General features: G+C 38.6%; 1 protein-coding gene across 3 annotated transcripts in view; it reads left to right on the plus strand.

The window, feature by feature from the left end:
* The window catches only part of LOC124556634 (ubiquitin-conjugating enzyme E2 H), a 151289-nt gene that overhangs the window by 61395 nt on the left and 62400 nt on the right, over positions 1–27494 (plus strand). For 2 of the 3 annotated variants that reach the window (XR_006968633.1, XM_047130603.1), the window contains exon 4: positions 13388–13516. Coding sequence is in view for 2 of the 3 variants with exons in the window: in XM_047130603.1 (XP_046986559.1) it covers positions 13388–13516 (129 nt within the window). In the remaining variant the exon portion in view is untranslated. Of the gene's footprint in view, positions 1–13387; positions 13517–18513; positions 18661–27494 lie in introns of those variants that run through there. The other variant, XM_047130604.1, reaches the window with a different exon arrangement.

Here is a 27494-nt window from a genome sequence, read left to right on the forward strand (position 1 = left end):
TTTACGAGGATTTAGTAATTTAAGGTTAGGTCTGTATCTTGTTGCAAATGGTGTGGGTAAGGCTTTGTAAAATTTAAAGGTAGCGATTGGTTTAATTGAAGTTTGGGCTTAGAACTGTGATGCACACCTAACCCTGGTGCAAATAATGTGGTATGTTTTGACATAAATCATTTGCGTCCTTGAAGGGAATAGAAGTTGAAATTAGATTAATGTTGTCCAGTTCTTTTTCTTTAACTGAAAGTAGAAGAGTTCCTTTACAGATATCTTCTGGTTACCTTTTTGGAGACAATGATGGAGCTCCCAAATGATATGCTCACCTGTTGTTCAGAGAAGCAACTGAATCTATTTACGTCTTAATTTTTGAATCTAATGATGGGATGGGGGAGGGCATGGCAACTTGGCAAGCACTATGAAACCATTGAATTAGACACTGCCGGTTGCTGTTACTTAATGAGCTGTTCTGTCAGCTGCTGTTGGCATTCTTCTTTCCATACCAGTTGATTCAGTTGCAATGATAGTTGCCATTTGTGGTCTTTTAAGAATTTAAGAAATATTGGGTCCACTGTGGTAATTGTGTTGCACATGAAGCATTTGCCTGCTTGTTGCCTGTGTCATCAGAGTGTAGAGCTGGCTGTTCTGTTAGGGATTCCTCTGTGATCTGCTGAATGCTCCATGTTCTGCACAGCATAGAACATATTCATCACTCGCATATTCGGAGTGTGATGCTATATTAGAGAAATAAGAAGTATAAAGCAGAACCTAACAAATTAAAATGTTGTAAGTATGTAATATGGTTATTGAGCTTAAATATGGCATTTTCTCTAGGGCATGACTGCATGTATTAGGCTAAATGATTGCAGCTGTAATGCTGAGGGTGCTCTTTGTCCTCACATTGTTCAGAAAAGAGCTTTATAGCTTCCTTAAACTGCTGTTTACATTGTTTTCACCTTTGTGCACCTGCAAAGGTGAAACATGTTAAAGTGTGTGAACTATTGCAGCATATTTCCAAGGACCTCTACAGCAAGACTTTTTGGAACAAGTCTTATGGTATGTTGCTTTTAAGCCTGACTGCCATCTACCTGCTCATAATGCAATGGAGCTATTAACAGAGTTGAGTACTTTGTGACATACAAGACACTATGGATGTCCATTCTCAATAGCAAACAGAAATATGTCCTCTCACAATAAAAACAACAGAGACTAATCATATCTGTTGCTGTCGTTGTCAGAAGACAATAGTAAAAGTGTTTTTTTATGGCAGTTTTTCCATCGTGTGCTCTGGGGCCAAAACACACACACACACACACACACACACACACACACACACACACAGTTACAGTTGTAGGAGGTAATAGTACTTGTAAGTAATTCGGTGATATCACAAACTATTGGTAAGCAGCAAACACAATAAATTATTATACTCTGTCTTCAGGCCACAAGTGGCCCTTTGTTACCATCCGACCGCCATATCGTCCTCAGCTGAGGATGCGGATAGGAGGGGCATGTGGTCAGTACACCGCTCTCCTTCTCATTATAATGGTTTTCTGTGACCAGACCCACTACTGCTTGGTTGAGTAGCTCCTCAATTGGCATCACGATGCTCAGTGCACCCAGAAAAATGACAATAGTGCATGGTGGACCAGACCACCCATCCAAGTGCTGGCCACACCCAACAGCACTTAACTTCGGTTATCTGACAGGAACCGGTGTATCCAGTGTGGCTAGGGCGTTGCCCAGGTGAAGCATAGTTTGCTGTAATTAGATCCGGTGGAGATTGCATTGAGCGCAACATTAAACTAATACCAGCAGTTGATAGTGCCCAGCCAGCACTTTTTATATGAAATCTGGTGGAAGAGAGGTATGGCACACAAAGAGCATCAGTAGGAACCGTTGACATTGACAGCCTGGCAGCACCATAGATTGACAGTTTTCATTTCCTCTGCTGGATCATTGCTATTGCATGAACTGTGCCCCCATTCCCCCTTCCCAACCCCACTGTCCTTTCTCAGACAAAAGGTTGTGGAAACTGGAAAATCTATTGCAAACCTTATGGATTGAGAAGTTCATCACCATTTCTTCCAGTTCAGATGTTCACTAACAAATACATTTTTATATTTGTGTTCTGTTTATTGATATTGCAGTTAGTGTGTTCATTTCACTTGTGATATATTCAGTGCATATTACTGAATTTAATTTCTGTGACATCATTTACAAAATATTGTTTACCAGACACAGCATTTCTCTAGTTAGTGGAAGTTTTGAGATTATGGTTAACAATTATCTTAGGTCATATTTTTTAATTGGATGAAGACAATATGCAAATATTTAAAATTATTATATTATTGAAAGCATTTTGTTTTTATTCAGACATCATATTATTTCTATGTACCTGTTTTAATGCAAATTAATCAGGAATGATATTGCCTCAATTTGCTAAATATGATGATAGTTTTGTGATCACTCTGTAATCCGCTTGTTCTTGATGGACAGGAATAGGTATATCGTGGTCTTCATTTAAATTATAAATTATGAGGAAAAAGAAAAATGTTTCAAAAATATACAAATTTATAGGGAATATGATAAAGAAAGAGAACATTTCAGATTTTTACAAGATGAAAACTATAGTGTGTAGGAACTCTTTAGACATAAATAAAAAATAATAATTTTGGATTACTACAGTGCTACTTGGATGTTCTATCAACCAGTGTGAGGTAGTTTAGTGAAATAGTATCATTTCATACAACTCTCAAATTGTGCACTTATGTTATGTTCAGCTAGAGCTACAACACACATTGTACTAAGATATCATCATTGAAAACTAAATTACAAAAAGCATGAATAATTTCTGAAGGAAGTTACATTTGAAAGAACTTACAAATGTCACATCCAAGTGTTGAATGAACACCAGAAGCCCTTGCTCAAAGCCCCATAAAATCCACTGCTTGGAAAAATATGGAAGCTGGATTTCCCATGTTAACAGATTTTGTAGAAATCCTAAACTCTCAGAATTTGTTTTAAGAGAGTTAAGGATACAACAGGAAACTTACATGGAGGAATGGAGCTTTAAACTGAAAGAAAGCCCAATGTTTTCTCAACTACTGCACCACCTTGTTCTGTGTAGTAGTGCCACAGAATGCATTAATCCACATTAAGCACAAAAATAATGCATGTTAGGTTCTGTTATGTACACATAAATTGTCTGTCTTGTATATATTTTGTTCATAATAAAATTTTATAATTCTGCTATTTCTTAAACACTCTGTATTGTGGTTATTGAAATATTTTATTCAGTTCCCTTTGAGCTAGGTCCCCCTCCTCTCCCACCACCACCACCACCACCACCACCACCACCACCATCATGTACTTTGTAATCAGAATGTTATTTGTTGTATTTGCTTTCACAGTATTTGGGCATTGGTGCTTGTTGCTCCACTGTTGTTTCTGTCTTTGTTTGTCAGACTGTTTCCTTCAGTAGCAGTTATTCCACAGCCTGCAGAGCTCTCTACTTTATCTGTGGATGGTTGCTGTAATTACCCACTGTAGAAACTTTGTGTTGCAAGGCAATGGGGACGCTGTCCCCATAGTCGTACCCATACCTAAGCCCAGCAAGGACAAAAACCTTCCTTCGAGCTACCGCCCCATCTCTCTTACCAGCTGCGTTTGCAAGGTGATGGAACGTATGATTCATGCCCAGCTGATGTGGTGGCTAGAGTCTCTAGACCACTTACTCACGAAAGCACAGTGTGGATTTCAAGCACGGCGTTCTGCAATTGACCATCTTGTTACTTTGTCCACCCATGTCACGAATGGTTTTCTGTGGAAATCCCAGACTGTGTCTGTGTTCTCAATTTGCAGAAGGCCTAAGACACCTGCTGGAGAACCGGAATCCTCCGTACTCTTTACACGTGAGGCTTATGTGGACACCTGCCCTGCAGCTTAACTTCACGCTAAATGCAACCCCTCACCACCTTGGCCTCGTGAAGCGGCCCATGTTAACCATGGCCTTCATTCGCTTCCTAAGAACACTACTCCAGCCTCGGTCTATGCTTTGTTTCACAACCTTCGTATGGAGCGACACAGCCTTCCCAATTGTGTGCTCTGCTCAGACTCGCTCAGTGCTCTCCAGAGTGTCTGTGTGCTGTACACTGCTCATCCCTTAGTGCAGTGGGTCCAGGAAAACTGTCATTTTTCTATGGGTCCCTGGTCATGTCTTTGGTCATGTCGGTCTGCCAGGAAACGAGGCTGCTGACGCTGCTGCCAAGGCTGCAGTCCTTGTACCTCAGTCTGCGAGTACCTCTATTCCCTCCGATGATATCTGCATTGCCATCTGTCAGGAGGTGGTGTCCCTTTGGCATTGCCAATGGTCCTCCCTTAATGGGAATAAGCTTCGACTTATTAAGCCTCTCCTGGTGCCTTGGATGACCTCTTCTCGGCCCTCCTGCCAGGAGGAGATTATTTTAACTCAGCTGCATATTGGGCACTGCCTTTTTAGCCATTGCCATTTGCTCAGTGAAGCTGCCCCAACTCTTTGTACGCATTACGTCCAAATTTTAACTGTCTACCACTTCTTGCTGGTATGCCCTTTTTTTTTTTTTACTATGTTCCAGCTTGGGTTTGCCATCTGATTTATCAGCCATTTTAGCGAATGACGCGCGGGCTGTCGGCCACATTTTACTTTTTATCCGCTGAAGCAATATGGCGAAGGCCAGTTAATTTTTAGTTTCGGACCTCCATTTTTGTATGGTGCTTTTTAGCACTTTTTGTATGTGCCTTTTTTTAGCTGTCTCCTATTCTCTTCATTGGGACTGACATATAGTCGTTTCCCTCGTCTCTGTGTTAGTGTTCTATAGTTTTGACTTGGGCGTGTATGACCCCAGTTGTTTTTTGCACCCTAAAACAAAACCAAGCCAAAACCGAACTTGATGACCTCTGCTAGTAACCACTTGCCATTGATTCTCTCATTCCTTTCCCACCCCCTGATGGCAAGGTTACCCCCTTGCTGATTGGCTTGTATATACCTCCCAGCTCATGTTTACACCTTTATAGTCAGGTTGTATTGATGACATCATTCATAATCTGCCCGATAGGATAATTCTCGCTGCTGGAATTTCTGTTCCCTGTTCGATGGGCCCCGTTCACTGCTGACCAGCTCCATGGTGGAGCACGACCACTGGAATTGCCACATGTGATCGCCTTCATGCCTTACAACATCTTAAGTGGTACCCGTCCTTCACCAGTCTTATTACCTATAAATGTCTTTGCACCAAAGTTCGTTACTTAACCAAACAAATCAAATGGGTGTGTTGAGAATGCTTTGTGTCATCTCTAGGTTCTTCTGTCCCTCCATCATGGCTACGCTCTGCACCCTCTAAGGCAGGCTGTTCCAACCGAGCTCCAGGGAGCCGGAGCGCTCCGGAGCGCTCACTGCGGCAGCTCGGAGCCCGCATGGAGGGGGAAAGCGAACTCACTGCCCCCTGGCCGCATGCAGCCGCAACTGACGCAATAATCCTTGTTCAATGACAGCTATGACTAGCCGCGGGAGCCCTTTACCTCTGTTGGAGGATACCTTTCTATTCATTGAGAGGGATGGTCGTCCGCAATGTCTTGTATGTCATAAAGTATTCAATTCTGCGAAGAGGTACAATACACAACGACATTATACACGTCTTCACGCTGCGCACTAGGATCAGCTAGAAGGTGTTGCACGCAGAGAACTGGTAGCCAGGCTTAAGAACGACATAGCAGGAGACGCAAGTTCAAAAACAGTTTCGTAATACGGAGGGTATCAAAACATGCAACATAGTTCGTGTTCTGTAATGCGTTTATAATTTTCAGGTGAATGAGAGCTGAGAAAACACTACTGAATCTGCACTTCGAGCAAGCTACGGGGTCGCTCACATCATTGCGACAAGTGGCAAGCCATTTTCGGTGGGACCACTTCTTAAATCATGCATGGTAGCTGTTGCAGAATGTTTGTTTCCAATGGAGGTGCAGGCAGTTGAAGGGGTTTGCCTGTCGAAGCAAACAATGTCTCGTCGAATCCTGGACAAGGCAGTGGATTTAGACACACCTCAGGAGAAAGGTGGAGAGCTTTGTTGCATTTTCGCTTGCGCTTGACGAAAGCACCGACATATCGGACTGTGCTCAACTTGCAGTCTTTGTGCGTGGTGTCGACATGGAGTTGCAAGTAACTGAGAAACTCTTGGATGTGGTACCACTCGATTACACCGCAACAGGACATGACATTTTTGAAGCTGTTTGTGAGTCAGTGGACAATATGAATTTGCCGTGGGATAAGCACCATTCTGTAGCGACAGACGGTGCACCACAAATGATCGGGCGTCACCAAGGTTTTGCTTCTCGTTTGAAAAATAAACTCAGGGACGAATTCGGGAAAGACATTTTGACTCTTCATTGTTTTATTCACCAAGAGGCACTGTGTGCTGAAACAGTAGAGCTAGGTGGCGTAATGAAAGATGTCGTGAAGTGTGTGAATTTTGTGCGGCGTCACGGTATGAATCATCGCCAATTCAAAGGATTCCTGAAAGATATCGAAGCGGAGTATGGGGATATACCTTACCACAGTACAGTTCGTTGGCTGAGTCGGGGAAAAGTTCTTGATGTTTTCTTTGCCATTCGTGAGGAAATATCCCTTTTTCTCGAAATGAAAGGGGAAGAAATGTGTTGTCTGAAAGATATAAAATGGATATCAGACCTGGCGTTCCTAGCTGATATAACTATGCATCTGAATAATTTAAATCTGTCACTGCAGGGCAAAGGGCAGCTAATCGTTGACATGCACGACCAGATCAAAGCGTTCATGGAAAAGTTACGTTTATTTGAGAGGCAGATGAGTAATGGACATTTAACGTTCTTCAGTCGTCTTGCTTCTTTAGAACTACCTGAAGGTACTACTTTCGGCGATTACCAAGCAAAGTTAAAGCAGCTCATCACGTCGTTTGAAACACGATTCCGAGACCTCACTAGTTTGGAAATGGAACTGAAGCTGTTCAGCACTCCTTTTTCAGTTTCCCCCGATTACTTGTCACCTTCACTTCAATTGGAGATAATTGATTTGCAAAATTCAACTTTGTTGAAAGAGAGGTACTACAACACGTTTATTACAGCAAAAACATTTCCCAAGCTTCACAACAATGCGGCTCAGATCATGTGCATGTTTGGATCTACGTATTGTTGTGATCAGCTTTTCTCAGTGATGAAAAAAGTAAAAAGTAAGGAACGATCGTTTCTTCAGGATGCAACAATGAAGGCCATCCTCCGCATTAACTCTGCGAACACTTTGACGCCTGATATTTCCGATCTTGTAATGAAAAGAAAATGTCAAGCTACAGAGAGCCAATAAAGTTAGTATGCAATTTCTTGTAAAACAGTTGTTTCTTATTTATTTCCTGAACATCGTTTGTGAACCTTTCACTGTATGGAAACTACTTCTGGCCCTCTCTTCTTCCCAAGATTCACGTCCTGGACCTGTTTCTATCCATAACCAATTGCTTCAACACTTAAATCCTCCACAACGACAATATCTCTTCCAGGTGTTTAACTGTATTTGGCTCCAAGGCATTTTCCCTCTCAATAGACGCACAGTATTGTGGTTCTGTCCTTAAGCCTGGCAAGGATCAATCATTCCTTGATAGGTACTGGCCAGTATGTGTGACCAGTGTTGCTTGCAAGTTATTTGAAGGGATGGTGGCTCATTGACTCAGTTGGGTCTGCAAATCTTGGGACCTTTTATCTCCTTACCAGTGCGGCATTTGGGATCGTCAGTCTCAGATCAATCATCTGCTTTGATTGAAAACCGCAGTTCGACAGACCTTCTCTCAGTGCTGCCATCTTGTTGCAGTTTTCTTCGATCTTCGTAAGGCCTATGACAGCTAGGTGCCACCACATCCTACTTACACTCCATGAGTGGGAGTCCCCCCCTCCCTCCCGATTTTTATATGCCAGTTCCTGTCTCACTGATCATTCAGAGTGGCATCATTCTCAGCTCTCCATAGATCCAGGAGAATGGCATTCCACAGGTGTGTGTATTAAGTGTCCTTCCTTTGCTCATTGCTGTTAATGGACTTGTGGTCTTTGCCGGACAGTTGGTCACCCCTGTTCTGCATGCTACTTGGGGGCATCTGTGGAGCAACAGCTCCAGGATGTGGCCACCGACCCCACTTCCTCTGTGACCCTTCCAGGGATGGATTTGCAGCTTTACATAAAGTCCTTTTTTGCTCGGTTGTGGGCTGAGTTTTGGGAGGCTACCATCTCCGCCCCCCCCCCCCCCACCACCACCTCCACCTACCCCCCACTCTCCATCATCTAATAAACTTTAAACCATCAAGGAGACTCCCGCCATGTGTTGTTTGACCCATGAGTTTTTACTCCACAATGAGCCGCCGTGCCACCCACCCCCACCTCCTCCCCTTTGTAGTTGTGAAGCTCATTTCATGGTGATCCATATTTTGCTGGACTGCCCCCAACTTTTGGCCCTACCACAAAATACAGCCTCACACCTTTCTTGTCCCCCATGTTAGCAGATGACCTTCTGTCCTTGGTTTTTTTTTTGTGAAAGTGATTCGTCCTCTCAGGATTGAGTAACTGAATTTCGCTCTGGAATTGGAGCCCCTTAATTAGTGTTGGCGTTGGTTATGAAAGCCTTGGCCTTGTCTCCACACGGACCTGGTTCCCCCCCTTCCCCCCTCTGTTTTGTCTGGTCTTTTGTGCTGCAAAGTTCTCCATTTTATTATGTCTTTCTCCTCTGGTGTTCACCCTTTTGTGTTGCGATCATGGCATGGTGCAGGGATCAGGAGTGGTCGGCAGCAATGTTGGTGCCCCAATGCGCATAGCGTCTCTGGGAGCACGCCTGTTTGCCCCTTTCCCCCCACCCTCCGCCTCCTATTTTGTACTCTTCTTTCTGCACTGATGTTCCTTTTACCTCTTCGTTTACCTGTTTTCCCTTTCTCTTGACTGGACTGTGCTGTTTGTGTAGTTCCTCCCTTGGTTTCAGTGACCTTAGATCATGGGACTGATGACCTCACTGTTACCCTCCCCCAACCAACCAACCGACCGACCAACCATTGAGTCATCAGCACTAAAGGTTTGAGAGACCTCTTCTCCTCTTTTTGTCATGCTAGTAAGCAGCATCTTTTGTGTGAGCATCATATCCTGTTTTCATTAAACAAATCAAAACTTTATCATTAATCTCAAGGTTTAACATGGACTTGCTTATATAGTGTAACACACAGCATGCTAGCTTAAGACAGAGGGAGGTAACTCAGACTTGGACCTGGATCAAACCTGTGCAGTGAGTTAATGGCAGTGGACTGATACACTGGCCAGCATGCATGTGATTTTGAGGCATGTTTTCCATACTTGTTTAGGCAAATGTTAGGCCAGTCGCCAAATTCCACCTCAAGCAGTAGGATACGCAAACAATTAAAAAACAGTGATGCACAGGACAAAGTTTATGCGAGTTACAGGCCAGATGGCATACGAGGTGTGATCCAAAAATAACTGGAAAATTTTCAAATTTTTACAAATCTGTTGGTACATATGTTCCTGATGTTTGTTTGCGTTCCCAGCTGGTTTGAATATTTAGCTTATTGTTGACAGTCGAAAAGATTATACGTGTTTTTGAATTTTTACTTTCAGAAAAGATGGATCAAAGAATATGCATTAAATTTTGCTTGAAAAATAGAATAAAGAGCAGCATCATATTAAAAATGTTGACGGTGGCTTTTGGTGAATCTACTATGAATAAGACAAGAGTTTGAGTGGTATAAACATTTCAGATAGGGTTGAGTAGATGTTGAAGATAACTGCCCCAAATGCCCTAGCACATCAGTTACTGAGAGCAATGTAGAAGTAGTAAAGAATACAGTTCAAGAAAAACCACTGAATCACCATTAGAGAGTTGCTGATGATGTTGGTATACCCTTTGGCTCATGTCGATCAATTCTTATGTTTTGGGCTTGAAATGTGTAGCAGCAAAATTGTTTGATTTCTACCAAAAACATTGTCGCGTAAACATCGCCGAGGAATTTCTGAATGAAGTTGACAACAATACAGAGCTTTTAACAGAGGTGGCAAAATGTACAAATAAGAGTATTATGTTGAAATGAATTCCCTTTTGTCAAAATAAAAACTGCCTGAAGAGCCAAGACTGAAAAAAATTGAAGAAGTTTGATCACATGTGAAGATTATTCTCACTGTTTTCTTAGATTACAAGGGGTAGTGCATCATGAGTTCCTACCTTATGGTCAATGATCAATACCTGGAAATTAATGTGCCATTTGTGCGAAGCACTCTGAAGAATATGACCAGAATTGTGCCAGAACCACTCGTTGAAATTGCATCATGATAATACTCCTGCTCATACCTGTGATTGTTCATGACTTTTTGGTGGAGAAAAAAAAAGAATTATGTTGTCTCAGTCACTATATTTGCTGGATATGGCTCCTGTGACTTCTTTCTATTCCCAAGGCTGAAGAGAACCATGAAAGGATGTCCTTTGCCACCATTGATGAGGTAAAAACAGAAGCAGCTGAAGGAGCCGAACATCGTAATGAAAAGCGTGTTCGAGAAGTACTTCCAAGATTGTAAAAAGCACTGGAACAAGTGTGTTATATCTGAGAGGCCCTGTAGGGGACGAAGTTGATGTTGATGAATAAATAAAGATTCTTTAAGAAAAACAAAAATTCCCATTACTTTTTGATCACACCTTGTACATGACATCCCTCCCTTAGGTTACTGTGATCAGTGTGGTGCCAGGATGGGCATCCAGGTTCAAAGTTAATATTGAAATAAAATTTGTCAGATTGTAGAAAAGCAGACACCGTAGTAGGTGAGATAAGCTCTAGGGGAAAGGAAGAAAGAATGTCTAGCTTTAACCATGACGATCTGAGGATTAAAGTTTATGCCTCCATTTTTAAGTATTAGTGCAACACAGTATCACAGTAAAATGAAAAGCAGCTAACTGTTGACATGCATAAAGTTTTGTTCAAATATGATTTAATGAAGACTGGAATTTCACTTAAGACAAAACATGGCTGGAAAATAGGGGAACTGAAGTGCCAGTTCACATTGCATACACGTGTACACCAGTAAAGTTCTGCAGGCCTCTTGTGTTATTAAAATATATGCTTTTGTCACTTTTCTTTGTTGTGTTGATCATTTGAATTAAATTGATTTATGTGTTGCCCATTATAGAAAGAAAAAATTATTCAGCCAGTACTGTTATATTGATGGTGCTTAAAAATCAGAGTTTTAAAATTTCATAAATATTTAATTTAAACTGATTTTCCTCTGCTACTTGAGTGACTCAAGACTCCTTAAATGTATTGGTTTAACAGAGATTTGGATAGACTTGTTGACGAAACATTGTGAATGCTTGGTTCTTGTTTAAGTTGTTTCTAGATCACAAATTTATTTTGTGAGCAAGTTTTATTATTTTGAGTACCACTACCCCAATCTTTATAATATAAATTGTGGAAGGTGCATTATATAAAAATGTACACTTTCAAAGATACATTCACCTATTGGCTGAAATAGATGAATGGCTGATCACATATTTGCACAAGATTGCTGTTTTGTGCACAATAGATTGTCATTTTTGTTCCATTCAGGCTTGTACAGAGGTAATAGTTACATTAAATGCTGTGCCAGGATCGCAAGACTGTTTATTGTCTTCTGCATTAACTGGAGCCTGTAAGACGACACATATATTTCTGCATAAATATTGCAGGATGTATCATGTCCATATTTTCTTTTTCAGATGCCAAAAATTGCTACTTCGTGTTGAGTGTGTCTTTGACATTGTCAACAGTTGTCTGTTTTTCTTTTTTCCTTTTTTTTTCTTTTTCTCCTTTACACTTGTATTTTACATTTACAGGTGTGTGGTTTCTGCTAAAATTCAAGCAAGAATTTTTCTGGTTGACTCTTCGTGTTGCACTTCCATGTGCAACACATTGTTTCTTATGCTTTGTTTCACAGATGGTACTACTATTCACGTGAAACCAATACACATTTTCAAGGAAAATCATCAGCACGTAGTTATCATCTTCCTCAAGTAGGTAAATACATTATTTCATATTCATGCAACTCTGTTGCTGTACAAAAGTCTGATATCAGTCAAGTTCTTATTTGCTTCAGTAGGAGATATCTGTGACTAAGTGGCAGTAAAGAGAAAGAAATTATCAAGTATCAGGTAATAGAATAATAGTATTCATGTAGTCTGGCAGTCATGTATAAAATGATAAGTAATATTGCTGTGGCAACATTGAATAGTCAAAGTGACACTTTTGCTTACCCCAAACCTCCTCCTCAAAGTACTATCAGTTACTTAAAGTACATTCTAGGTACTTTGGAGAAATGAGATTATTCGTTTTCCATTTTGTTTCAAAACAGATGAAAGATAGTGACAATTTTTGAGTAAACATGAAGGAATATGTTTCACATATTGCACGATTTCTGTAAAATAAAAGTACCAGAATAAGAAATTATGTCCTGCTAACTGTACATGAGTACACTCATGTTTTACAACAGTGGTAAAAAAAAAGGTTGTAAAATTATGTAGTGGGGGAGGGGAGGATGGAGGAAATTGTGTGTGGGTTGTTGTATATTGTATCTCTTTTGATAATGAGTTTGTTTCGAAGTTAAGTATTTTGTTATTACGTAGATATTTGCAAATAAAATGTAGACATAATTTTCTCTTTATATCTGTGGATTTTCTAACCCAGATTGTTGTGAAAGTAAGTTTCATTAATAGAAATCAACAAGTCTGCTTCAGACTTCATGTGTAAGTAGTTAACTGCAACATGTGGTTAGTTATGCTTCAAGCATGGGTTTAAGTGGATGCAGAACCTATGAGAATGTAATCTTTTTGTCCTCATAAGGACACTTTATTGTACTTGGAATTGTCTATGGATAAAATGCTTCGGTTTAAAAGAGATTTTAAAGTCTTAGAGTGAGAATATGGAACACTATTGTTGTTGAACTAAATTTTGCTCCGGCTGTTTATTTACTAAAAATGCATACACTATACACTATCATCCCTCGCACCATATCTTGTTTTTAGCTTCCCTTTATATTCCCATCCTCCATCCCTAACTTGTTATTGGTAGTACTACCCAGTTCCTCTGTTTATGGTCTACTGAGAGAAATATAGGTAAATAGCATTCCCCAAAATGCAAATTATGTTGCTTAGTTTTTTAATGCCTTTTGAAGCATATACTTCTCCAGGTAATTTGTTGAAATCATTGTGCACTATTCACACTTTGATTTGATTTTTAAGTGCTGTAATTAAAAAAAAAAAAACATTATTTTCACACATATGTATGTATATGGATACAATGAAGTAAATGAGCATTATTTCCTTTCACAGACTTGTCAAATATTTTTGAGTCGTTCCTGCCTCAGTTGCTAACATATCCAAATCCTATTGACCCATTGAATGGAGATGCAGCAGCTATGTACTTACACAAACCAGAAGATTACAAGAAGAAAGTACAAGGTATGAGAGTTAACCACTGTGTTACAATTTTGGAATATTTCATTTGAAGTTTTCTTGCTTCAGTTAACCATTGTGTTATGATTATGGAATATTTCATTTAAAGTTTTCGTGCTTCAGATTTAGTTACTTACTGAGGTAGAAGGTTTCATTTTGATGTTAACATTTGTACACACCATTAAAACATTTTGTTCCATATTGCCTGTACCCACATTGTCATTTTATGTACAATTTTTCTCTAAATTGGAAGGCTCTGAAACTCAGAAATCGTAGTTGAGAACATTACAAATTAAGACAAAAAGAATATATTCAGCACATAAAATAAATATTATACAGCCTAAATGGAAATAAACTTTGTAAAAACTTGGCATGAAAAGAATTACGTGTAAATTTGGGAAATTAATTTCATGCGTGTATTGAAAAGGTAATAACTATTTTACGCAATGTCCGCATTGTACAGTACGGTACAATTTTGTGTGTGTGCGTGCATGGCTCCCCCCATCCTAATTGGAATTAGAAAACACTCCAAATGAAAGGGAGCAACTTCATGGTTAGTGAGAAAGGAAATTTTAGTGGTAAATGGATGTTCGGTATATTCATTGAAGCCCAGTAACTTGCACAGCATGTGATGAGACAACTCTTCAGCAATGGGTGATAGCTACAAGTATGCAGTATAAGTCAGAGGAGAGTGATTTTCAGTTCATGAGATCAACAACATAGGTTCAAAACAAGATACAGAATACGCCAATGCCATGTCACCAAATAAATTTCCAAGAAAGAGGTGACATAGATTGAAACAGCTCTTGAAGCTGCCGAGCTCTTTCAGTGGCAGACCAAAGACTTGTTTACAACCTATGACCGAGATTTTGTCATAAATACCAACCAACCAGTGTCAATATAAAATGTACATTGACATTCAGAGGCAAGAAGAAAATCTTTGTTGCAGTCAGTAGTGTGTATAAAGTTACACACTCGTACACCGTGTAGCATTTTGTCACTGCATTCAAAAAACTGCTGCCTGTATTGTTCTTGTGTTTGCAAGAACCCAGTGGAAAGTACAGTCTATGGGTCTCTCGAGATGTTGGAGCTATCCGGAGGGAATTTATAATAATTTTCATCATACAATCAGAACTGGGGAGTTGGCCTCCCAACTCTTTATTAGTCATATTTGGATCACCTTAAACATTGTGTGCAGCAAAATAAATCTTTCCTTATACTTGATTCATGGGGTGGGCAAATATACAATCCTGCAATAGCGCTTTTGTAGATGATTACAATGCTCAACTGACCTACACCACGAAAGTGATACCACCAAAATGTACTTATCTTGGTCAGTCGTGTGACGTTTACTTTCTTCGATAACAGTAAAACTAAGTGACACTGTTGTGGCTGATAATTCACTAGTTGCAAGTACTTTAAACAGTCACGTTCTAAATGTAGCAGCAAAGGTAGGATTATGTAATTCCGTTGAAGCAGCAAGAGAATATATAAAAAATGTCGTTCCACAAAACTTTGAGCAGCTAGAAGTAGGACAATCTTCACTGAAATTAGTAGAACTATACAAATTCTGAAAACTGTAAGCTCAAGTCGTGTACATTGAATTTCAGACAGAATTCTGAATAGTTGTTCCAACTTAATAAGTAATGTCCTTAGTGATACATGCAATGTTCCACTGGCGTAGAGAATTTTTGCAGACAGGTCAAAATATGCATTTGTTAAACCTCTTCATAAGAAAGCTGACAAGAAATACTTAAACAATTATTGTCCAATTTCCGTACTGACATCTTTTTCCAAAACATCTACATCTATATCAATACCCTGCAAGCCACCATGTGGTGCATGGCGGAGGATACCTTGTACCACTACTGGACATTTTTCTTCCTGTTCCGCTCACAAATAGAATGAGGGAAAAAAGATGCCTATATGCTTCTGTATGAGCCCTAATTTCTCATATCTTATTTTCGCACTCCTTACGTACAATGTATGTTGTCCTTATCATTCAGCAGTCAGCTTCAAATGCCAGTCGTCTGTATTTTCTCAGTATTGTTTCTTGGAAAGAACGTCGCCTTTCCTCCAGGGATTCCCCATTTGAGTTCCCTTAGCATCTCCGTAACACTTGCGTGTTGTTCAAACCTACTGGTAATAAATCTTAGCAGCATGCCCCTGAATTGCTTAGATGTCTTCCTTTGATCTGACCTGGCAAGGATCCCAAACATTTGAGCAGTACTCAAGAATAGGTCGCACCAGCGTCCCTCTATGGAGTCACCTTTACAGGTGAACTACTCTTTCCTAAAATTCACCCAATAAACTGAGTCGACAATTCGCCTTCCCTACCACAGTTCTCGCATGCTCGTTGCATCTCATATTGCTTTGCAACGTTATGCCCAGATATTTAAATGACTTGATTGTGTCAAGCAGGACACTAGTAATAGTGTATCCAAACATTACAGGTTTGATCTTCCTAATCATCTGTAGTAACTTTGATTTTCCCACATTTAGAACTAATTGCCATTCACCACACCAACTAGAAATTTTGTCCACGTCCTCTTAAATCTTGCTACAGTCACTCAAGTTCCACACCTTACTGTACACCACCATGTCATCAGCAAAAAAACTGCAGATTGCTGCCCACACTATCCGCCAAATCATTTGTTTGTAGAGAACAACAGTGGTCCTATCACACTACACTGGGTCACTCCTGATTATACCCTTGCCCTTGATGAACACTTGCTGCGGAGGACAACATACTGGGTTCTATTATTTAAGTAGTCTTTGAACCACTCATATCTGTGAACTTATTCCATTAACAGTCTGCAATGGGGCACCCTGTTAAATTCTTTCCAGAAATCTATAAATATGGGGTAGCCCCGCAGGGTTCAATTTTGGCTCCATTCCTATTCCTTATATATGTAAAAGACCTTCCCATTAACATTCAGTAAGCAAAATTACTACATTTTGCAGATAATATTAGTGTTACAATAAATCACATTAGAGATAAAGGAACAGAAGAGTTAGTAAATGATATTCTCCAAAGAAGTATTACGTGGTTCTCTGAAATTGGACTCTCCCTAAATTTTGGAAGAAAAAAAAATTACATTCAGTTTCCTCAACAAATAATTATACCAACAACTGATTTAGTACACACCATTTCAAGGAGCTATGCATTTTAACTGTGCTATCACGATACATATATTCGTTAATGAAATTCATCATAAATAATCCATGATAGTTTGATAAGAACATGATGTACATATCTACAGCACTAGAGGGGAAAAATGACCTTCATTACCCACTTTTAAATCTGTCAGTGGCTCAGAAAGGGATTCAGTTTGCAGCAATGAAAGTTTTTTGATCATTTGCCCAATAACATAAAAGTCTGACAAGTAGAAAAGCAAGTTTTAAATGCAATTTAAAATCATTTCTGCAGCACAGTTCCTTTCATTCCATTATTGAATTTTTACTTAAAAACTGGTAGCTAGTAAAAAAGTGTAGTTGCATGAGTATGACTAAAAATATGTTCATTAATGTCAACATTAATCATGTGTACATATACTGTAAACTAATCACGTGTATATATCCTGTAAACTGACTTGTTCCACATCATTTTGATAAGAGAATCGTTCAGATGACTTAAGGAACATGTAACTAATTAAGGGCCAGTTGTACATTCTCAGGATAAATCCAGGGAAAGCTAACGAAGGAATAGGCTAACCATAGGTTAACTTGCAGTGCGCATTGTACAATGTCACTTTATTCCTGGAATAGTAATCCCATCCAGTTAAGTTGGCAACAAGTGAAGTGTGTGCTAGGTATTTTCGCATACATCATTTTATATTTATTTCATCATCATCTACAGAAATAGTGTTTAGCATGAGCGCAATAAGCACTCCAGATTGCAGAACTGTTTGCTTGTGGATACTTTGAAGATGGTTGATGCTGTAAATTAGCTCAACAGCATAATAGAAAACACAAAAACTGATGCTGTCTCATACAGTGAAAAGATTACTGCAAAACATGTAACTAAGCTTGTAAGGTACTTCTATGTGTAACATAACGATCTATCGTTAAATTAGATAAAGGCGCAGATATTTGTTGTTTGTCAAGGAAGAGATCTTTCTAAGTTTCTGAATAAATTATCTGATAAGAATATGCAAGTTTCAGTTCACAAGCAGTTTCACGTAGACCAGCAGAGCAGTTATAACAAAACGAGGTAGCAGAGGCTACAGATTGGTGGTTCCCAATACATGAAATGTAGGTTATAAGTTATTTACAGTAAAATATACGATTTGATTAAGTTGTCAACGGAAGGCTGCCACAGTCAGTTAGACTCGAATGACATTTCTAGGCAAGATAATATTCCATCAGATCTAGTTGTATGGTTGATAATGACTTGAAAGAAAGCACTTACTACAGTAGCAACCATCGATGCAATCAGCTTTGTGAAATAATTGGTCTTTTCAGTCTCCAACAAACTGCGACAACTTAACCATCATGGAGACTGATTTGACTGACAATTCTGAAAGGTATTACTGGATAGCTTGCTGTTTTACTTAAGTGTTTGAATCATTAATTCATTACAGCAACAATTGGTGTTGTACAGAAAGTACCTATGCCGAATTAGTGAACAGTAGTTTTACATCCTCTTTTGCAGTTCTCGGGTGTATACAAATCCTGTTTGTGATATGATGATTATTAATAATTATATTGGGGTTGTATATGAAGAATAAGATGCCAACATTTAGAATGTACAACCATAATATGTGTTGTATTGCCTGGGTAGAAATGGATTTATGTGTGTATGCAAGCTGTAGCTGTTGTGTTTGTCTCTCATCCCAAATGTTTGAGGAACAGTAACTATTTCATACACAATTTTGGCTTGTACATTCATCTCTAGCAGCTATATGTAATCTGGGAGGAAAGGGGAAGTAAGAGAAGACGTGACACATGTCATTCTTCCTTTTCTACTATCATCTCAGCTTAAAACTTAATTTTCTTTTCAGAATAAAAATATGTGTTCTCAAATATGAAAGAATTAGTGGAGTTTAGATGGTGCTTCAAAAGTAGCAGACCCAGAGAAAGGAGGAAGAACTGTATTGGTTAAAACAGGAGTATCAAGCTCAAAATAAGAACTAGAAAAGAAAGAATTAAAAAAAGATTTCAGAATAAAAATATATTAATCAATATACATTTGTTTATTTTATTTTCATTTAATTAAAGCAGAGAACTGAAATAATTAACAAAATTGTCTTTTGTTCATATTGCTCATTGTCATACACATCCTTTTTATTATACCCCTGGCTGTACCTTCATCAGTACCAGTGACGTCTCCAGTGGATGGAGGCAAAGTATCTGAATGTCAGAAGTAGCTGGTTCAAGGGTGGAACAGTCATTTCTCAAAGAAAGAAAAGAAAAGCAGGAGGCACCATATGTGACAGTTCAAGAGAAATTTAAAAACATAATTTTCCAGTCACACTTCACTGTTGTGATTATGTAGATTAAATTCCTGTTAGCTGAAAGACAAGTGCCTATGCTCTTACAGCACAGAGAGAATTACTGACTTGGGTTAAACTTAGCTTGAATAAGAATACACAGTTTACATGTTTATGAAAATAGGTGGGAGACAATTATGTTGCTATAAAGCATTAACATGGCTGTGGTCCTTATATTTTCGCTAAAAGACGGAAGGTTGCTGTCTCTTTGGGAGGCAAGGGTGAATAATATTCTCTGCTACAGCTGTCACGTGGCTGAGTGAACTCTGGGCGTTACTGTAGTATCAAACTTTTTGTTACATTAAAAATCATAATGTTGTTGTCTAATAATGAAAAAGACGTTAACACAAATAGGGCTCAAGACTGGTGTAGTTTATGAATTCTATTAGATCAGTTTTGGCACTGTCTACTAAATAAAACAAAATAGTTATTCATAATACTTCAGCAACTGTAATATTCGCCAGCTGGTAGGATATCATTCACAAATGAATGATATCAAATGCATATTACTACAAATAAACAGAAAAAATAGTCTCACCTCTCAGTCATATGCTCCAGTTTCTCTTGTACAAGATCAAAAAGATGAATTTTGTGTTCTTTCAATAGATGAAATCTAGATAGACGTTTGAAGTCATCATATTCTTCAAAGTAATTGGGGCGACGTCTCACTTTCTTCTCACTCCAGCAAATAATTCTGCCAAAATCTCATAATCACTATCTGATTCTATCACTATCCCTGTCATAGTCAAAACTTATTCCCCAGTTAAACTCACTAACCCGTTATGCCGAGTTTATACTCTGGTTTTCCATTATTCCTGGTTAGTACAACACATCTCCGGCACTATTTGGTGAATGGAGCTCAGCCAGCTGCTAACCAGAGTTTGTACAATCGGTCCTAACTAACTTTTTGAAGATAAAGAACTTCATTGTGTGACTTCAGAATCATGTGACTTCACAGCAGAGCAGATAATCAAAAGGTGGAATGGATGATATCAAAATTCATGCATTTATACATAACCAGTTGTCAGTACTTGTCTTTCAAGATACACCATTATATGCTTGGTACACATCTAAATTGATATCTGATAAATCTGTGTTTAGCAATGTGAATCCAATATGTTTTCCATGAACATTGTACTGGAAAAAATGTCAGTGCAGCAAGGTTTTGTTCGTGTGTTGCGCATGGTGCGAGAAATATTGATGTTTTGCCTGTTTCTAAGATAAGTTTCACAACACTGATTGCAAGAACACTGATAAATAGATAATCAGTTAGGCTTACACAATAACATACTTAGGTGAATTTTTGTGCTGTGGAGCATGAAGAAAAACTGTAAATACATTATATGTGTGCATTTATTTGACTAGCTTAGCGCCTGCTGCTTCACTCGCATAGACTGGTTTGTTTTGTTTCTATTTAGTCAAATTTTTATGTTGTTAACAAATTGCAACATCTTGTGAGCTTTTCATGCTAATTAAGGCGATATAAGTGTGGTACTTTCCAACTGTATTTCTGACTACAAAGCGATTCTGGTAGCTGGAGTCCAAAGTTTTTGTTAATCATGCCATTTTGCGTTCTTTTGTAGATGTTTCCATAGCAGCTTTCATCCCCTAACAAATATCACTTTATATCTGAGAAGTGAAATATCAATTTTCATAAATTTAGCTTCTAAAATATTTTTAATATAATGAAAATTTTTTTAAAAAAAGAACAGTGCACTACATTAGGGATTGAATTTCCAGAAATGCTGAAACATTTATTTTTTTATTTCTACCTGAGAAGTAAAATACCAATTGTCATAGATGTAGCCTTGTAAATTCCTTAGCTGTTCTTTAGTAATTGTTTATTTTCAAGAAAACTTTCACTCACTATTTTACGCCCTTAGTGGTTTAATTTCCAAAAAGGCTGAAACCATATTTGTTATTTTCTAATCGAGAAACCAAATGCCAGTTTTTGTAGTTCTAACTTAAAAAATTCCTTAATTGCAACATATCTTCATAAAGCCTTCCCCCTTATTTCACTCCCTTAGGAATGGAATTTCAGACAGTTCATTCTTAAACGATGCCTACAGTAGAAGGTCCACGCCCTCACTCCAACTCACTCCAAGTTTCTATCCTTAGCAGATTGGACTAGGCAATGTTCGGTCAGTCAGTCACAGGCAGTCACTCAGGCAGTCTCATATATATATATATATATATATATAGCTTATTAATCACAACTCTCAATATTTTACTTCAAAGAAAAAGGCAAAGAAAAATATTCCAATTATTAAAATATTATAAGATAGATTTAAAAAATATCAAACAAGGGAGGAAAAAAACATAAAAACATTAACTACTTGAACATTATTAACTGCGGACTCCATATTATATTAATAAAAATGTTTCTTGTGAGATAATCTTTAAATATATAGCATTAAAAATGCTGAAACTTCCTGGCAGATTAAAACTGTGTGCTGGACTGAAACTCGAACTCGGGACCTTTGCCTTTCGCGGGCAAGTGCTCTACCAACTGAGCTACCCAAGCATGACTCACACCCCGTCCTCACAGCTTTACTTCTGCCAGTACCTCGTCTCCTACCTTCCAAACTTTACAGAAGCTCTCCTGCGAACCTTGCAGAACTAGCACTCCTGAAAGAAAGGATATCGCGGAGACTTGCCCGCAAAAGGCAAAGGTCCCGAGTTCGAGTCTCTGTCCGGTACACAGTTTTAATCTGCCAGGAAGTTGCATATCAGCGTACACTCCGCTGCAGAGTGAAAATCTCATTCTGAAAACATCCCCCAGGCTGTGGCTAAGCCATTTCTCTGCAATATTCTTTCTTTCAGGAGTGCTAGTTCTGCAAGGTTCACAGGAGAGCTTCTGTAAAGTTTGGAAGGTAGGAGATGAAGTACTGGCAGAAGTAAAGCTGTGAGGACGGGGCGTGAGTCGTGCTTGGGTAGCTCCGTTGGTAGATGCTACACCTTGCAATTTAAGATGGCGGCGATTGTGAAGTTTAGTGAATTTGTGCCTCCAGTTATTTTGAATTTTCAAATGTTATCCCTCATCAATAGCAAGAAGATGATCAACGAAAGTGCTTTGCAAAGTTTCAAGTCTAGCGCCACGCAAAAAACCCGCAGCGAAAAACCATCCAGATCAAAATGTAAGTGTGTAACATGTGAAGTCCATCCTGACAAAGCAAAACTAGTTGAAACTATTAATTCGTTGCAAGAAATTGTGCGCAGATCCTTGGCAGAAAACAAAGTGTTAGCTGATAGACTCAAATGTCTTGAAAATGATCATAGAAAACTAAAAATCACCGAGCAGGGCGTAAGTGAATTCGACAGAAATAAAGTGTACACAGTGACCGAAGATTCTGTCGCCATTTCAAGTTTTCCAACACATTCTGGGTGTACCAGTGACGCTAACCATAGCGCAATCATTTCGTCGTCTTTAGTAATAAATTCTCCTCCCGTGCTCCAAAAAAAACGGCAGGCCTATCTACAAAAGAACAAATTGTGCACCATCTGAAAGAAAAGCCTGTTATTAAGCAAAATGTGGAACCTCGCCAGCCAAAACTGTCACTCGTAAACAGAAGCAAGGTAAATTCAACATTCAAGACGACAGTTAATTTAACTAACACCACAAATGCAGCAAGAAGAATAAATGTATGTTTAATGGGTGATAGTCACCTTAGAGGCTTTGCACACGAATTAAAAAGCGTAAACAGTGAAGTAAATGCTTCAGGTTTTATTAAACCTGGCGCTCGTCTTGACCAAGTACTTTCAACTGTAAACAATATCTCTCGAAAGACAGTGAAGGAAGACTTCATTGTAACCTGTGATGGTGCAAATGACGTCGCACACAACGATGGTTTGCATCCTGTTAATGCCCTAAAATCTGCTCTAAACCATCTAAATGACTCAAACGTCATTGTTCTCGATATTCCACACAGGTATGACTTGCCTCAATTCTCGTGTGTAAACAGGGCAGTAGCATATACAAACAGTCAATATGCAGAAATTTGCAACCGTTACGCAAATGTACAAATGGTTAACGTGCAAAATTTTAGTAGAGATCTTTACACCACCCACGGCCTTTACCTCAATCGGCACGGAAAAAGTCACTTATCCTCCATTATTTGTGAAATCGTTGTAAATGCCAGGAACAACGTATACTCAAAACACACAGATTCGAAGAATGAGTGCTCCACATCACAAGAAGACTGCAGGAATGGGTATAGACAGACGACATTGGACAAATGGTTGCTGAAAACACCAGGTAAAGCTGATTCTTCCCAGGCTCCCAGTACATGGAAACAGACCATAAAAACATATGTAGCCTGAGCAACAAGATTAATGAACTCTTAATTAATATCCAGGAGCCACAAGGTATAGATTGTGCCCATGTTCTGTGCTTTGGTGAGCACCATGTTATGTCAGATATTGAAAAACTTGCTATAGATAATTACTGCTTAGCAACATCTTACTGTAGGAAATTTATAGAAAAAGGTGGAGTAGCGATCTAGGTCAGCAACAGCATCACATGTAGTGTAATTAATGTGCTGAATTTTTGTATAGGTCAACAGTTTGAAGCGTGTGCCATAGAGCTGGCTTTAAATAACTCTTATATAGCAGTAGTAGCTTTATACAGGGCACCTTCAGGTAACTTCAGCATTTTTTTGAAACAGTTAGATGCACTCTTAATACACAATATTTAAACTCAGTAGAGATGTCATAGTTGTTGGAGACTTCAATGCAAATTTCCCAACAAACTCCAGAGACAGAGTAGATCTTGAGAACTTGATGTCCTCATATAATCTTGCTTCTGTTGCAAATTTTCCCACCAGAATAACTTCACGAACGAAATCATTAATTGATAATGTATTTATTGACATAACCGAGATTGATGATATAGCTGTCAGGCAAGTTCTGAATGGTCTCTCTGACCATGATGGACATAGACTCACCATTAACAATTCAAGTATTTGTGAGATTAATAGTGGCCCCAACTGGAAAATTACTAGGAAATCTACTGATGAAACTATTGAGATCTTTAAATCATGTCTCCAAAATGTAGACTGGAGTCCAGTGTATAATGTAGAAAATGCCAATTCCAAATACAACCTTCTCAGTAATGAAGTGCCTCTAATATTTGAAAGTACCTTCCCAAAAAGAATATATATAACCCATACTAAAAAATCCACCAACAAGCCTTGGATTACCACTGGAATTAGGATTTCTTGCAAAAGAAAGAGTTGTACATTGCCTCAAAAAAATCAGATGACCCTAACCTTTTAAATAACTATAAAAAATACTGTAAAATATTGAACAAAGTCATTCTGAAATTAAAAAGTATGTATCTGTGCTCAAAAACTCCACTAATAAAACCAAAACTATATGGGAAGTGATACGAAATGAGACTGGTGCAAATTACCCCAACAAGACCCAAAATATTGCTCTTAACAATGAAGGTAAGCTAGTTCAAAATCAAGATAATGTAGCTAAAATCTTTAATGAGCACTTTTTAACTGTTGCTAAGAAAACAGCATGCAAAGGCTCTTCAGAAAAGGCAATAAAAACTCTGAAAGAACTTTTCCCTAACTCTATAGGCATGATAGGTATGGGCCCCCATAACCGTGCAAGAAGTAAAAAAAACCCATAATGTCTCTAAAAAGTAAAAATTCGTCGGGTGTAGACATTTCCAGCAAACTGCTAAAAGCCAGCTGTAATCAACTCTCTAAAGTTCTAGCTCATATATTCAATTCCTCTCTAAATCAAGGTATCTTCCCTGACAGAATTAAGTATGTTACTGTGAGGCCCCTCTACAAAAAAGGTGATCCCACAGATGTTTCCAACTATCGTCCTATCTCTCCTGTAACAGCATTTTCTAAAGTCTTTGAAAAATTAATATACGTCAGGATTCAGTCACCTTGAAAAATTTGCACTAATTAGTAAACAATAATTTGGTTTCAGATCGGGCATATCTACAACTGAAGCAATCTATGCACTTACAAATAATGTTTTAGAATGCCTTGACAAGAAAAAATTACCCGTTGGCATATTCTGTGACCTGACTAAGGCTTTCGACTGCATTGATCACACAATACTTTTAGGAAAAGCAGCACAATATGGAATCCGTGGACAAATGGGTAACTGGCTCAGATCATATCTAGAAGACAGACAACAAAAAATAGTATTAGGTGTTAACAATCTACAAGTAGGAGAGGTAGAGTCTGACTGGGGAACAGTACATCATGGAGTTCCACAAGGGTCAGTCCTTGGTCCCCTCCTATTTATTATATATATTAATGACCTACCCCTGTCCTCAAATAGTGCTAGCAACATCACAATGTTTGCCGATGACACAAGTATAGTGACGGCCAGCAAAACCTCCACTGACGTAGAGTTAAATGCCAACCAAGCACTTGCAAATGCTCTGAACTGGTTCACAACAAATTCTCTAGCAATAAACCTCAGTAAAACAAATTACATGCAGTTCCAATCCAGTTACATAAGCCCAGAAGAGTTTAACATTGCACACGAGAGCCAACAGTTGCAGAGCGTTCAGTGCACAAAGTTCCTAGGCGTTCACATAGATAACCGGCTCAACTGGGAATTCCACATACAGCAAACACTAAAAAAGCTTAGCTCAGCAACATTTGCCATCCGAATAATCTCCAAAATTGGAGACATCAACGTATCAAAGTCTGCGTATTTTGGCTACTTTCATTCAGTGATGTGCTATGGAATAATCTTTTGGGGCAACTCACCACTTTCAAAAAAAATTTTTGTAAGCCAGAAAAAAGTAGTCCGAATTATTTGTAGTGTCCCTCCAAGAACCTCATGTCGAAATCTCTTTAAACAGTTAGGTATATTAACTACTACCTCACAATATCTCCTCTCACTCATGGCTTTCACTCTTCTCAATTTCTCTGAATATGAAACAAATGAGGCATACCATCATTATAACACAAGGCGGAAAGGTGATATGCACTGTGAATGGAAAAATCTCTCTCTGGTGCAAAAAGGGGTAAAGTACACAAGTTCTAAAATCTTTAACACACTCCCGAGTAATATAAAGTGTCTTAAAGAAAATAAAATGCTATTCAAAAAAAAAGCTAAAGGAATTTCTATGGGAAAAATGTTTCTACTCTTTAGATGAATTCTTCAACAGAGATCAGTAATTTGAGTAGTAATTCAGATTATTTCCTTTGTCATTGTTATCTGTATTGTTTTTTTATCACTATTGTATTTTTGTACTGTATTGTTTATTATCTTGATTATATTATTGTATTGTACCAATTCTGAATCATTCATCTACCATGTGTAATATATCAGTATGTTTTGTATTGTATGATATCTATATTGTATCTGCTTTGACTCGTTACGCATCCAAGCGTAATCATGCCATACTGGATCTATGGAATATGTATCTCAAATAAATAAATAAATAAATAAATAAAGAAAGAAAGAGCACTTGCCTGCGACAGGCAAAGGTCCCGAGTTCAAGTCTTGGTCCGCCACACAGTTTTAATCTGCCAGGAAGTTACATTGACTTTTGCGCGCTTTAATTTTCCAGAAATCCTCTATTTTGCCATACCGTTCCACAAACTCGAATTTTCATTTCAAGTAACTCCTCTGCAAGTTCCATTTGGGAGGACGGCGGTTCAATCCCGCGTCCGGCCATCCTGATTTAGGTTTTCCGTGATTTCACTAAATCACTCCAGGCAAATGCCGGGATGGTTCCTCTGAAAGGGCACGGCCGACTTCCTTCCCTATTCCGGTGAGACTGATGACCAAGCTGTCTGGTCTCCTTCCTCAAACAACCCAACCCCCCTCTGCAAGTTCTACACTCTTATAATAATTATCCATGCAGAGGTGATGCCACTTTCCATCAGAAGGTGTCAGTAGTTCCATCACTGTTTTTGCTAAAGGCTGTCCAGTGCCGAAATATATCTTGAATGAGGAAATGTATCCCGTATTTGAATTGCACAGCATCCAAATGAGGATTCTGTATTTCACAATTTTTGATGTATTGTGAACTTTAAAATTTAACCATCCACGCCACAGTACGATTCCTTCAGCAGTTGAGATGTTTTGACTTAGATTAAACATTTCTTTAAACTTTTTGTAAAAATTATCAATTAGAAATTGCACTTTGACAAGCCGGTCAGCACTATCCAGTTTATTGTTTCTGTCAGAAAAATGTAAAAATGGTAATATTTGTCTGAATCGGTTGTGGGACATTGTTTTGCGAAATATCAGTGTGTCTATCAACGGATTCTTACAATTCACTTAAGGATATCAAGCCCAAACCATTTTCTAAGAGTGGGTCCCATAATGTCGACAAATTTGGCATTTTTTTAAAATCCAGTTTCTTTTATTGCAATTTTGACTGTAGTACTTTTGGGTTTCGTTGTTAATGTATTCAGCTAGATCGTTCCCAATATATAATTGTACGATATCCTCGACGCTCTTGTGTATCTTTGGGAAATATATTAGGACCCGGGGATCCT

Source organism: Schistocerca americana, chromosome X (genome assembly GCF_021461395.2).
Source record: "Schistocerca americana isolate TAMUIC-IGC-003095 chromosome X, iqSchAmer2.1, whole genome shotgun sequence".
Taxonomy (NCBI): Eukaryota; Metazoa; Arthropoda; class Insecta; order Orthoptera; family Acrididae; genus Schistocerca; species Schistocerca americana.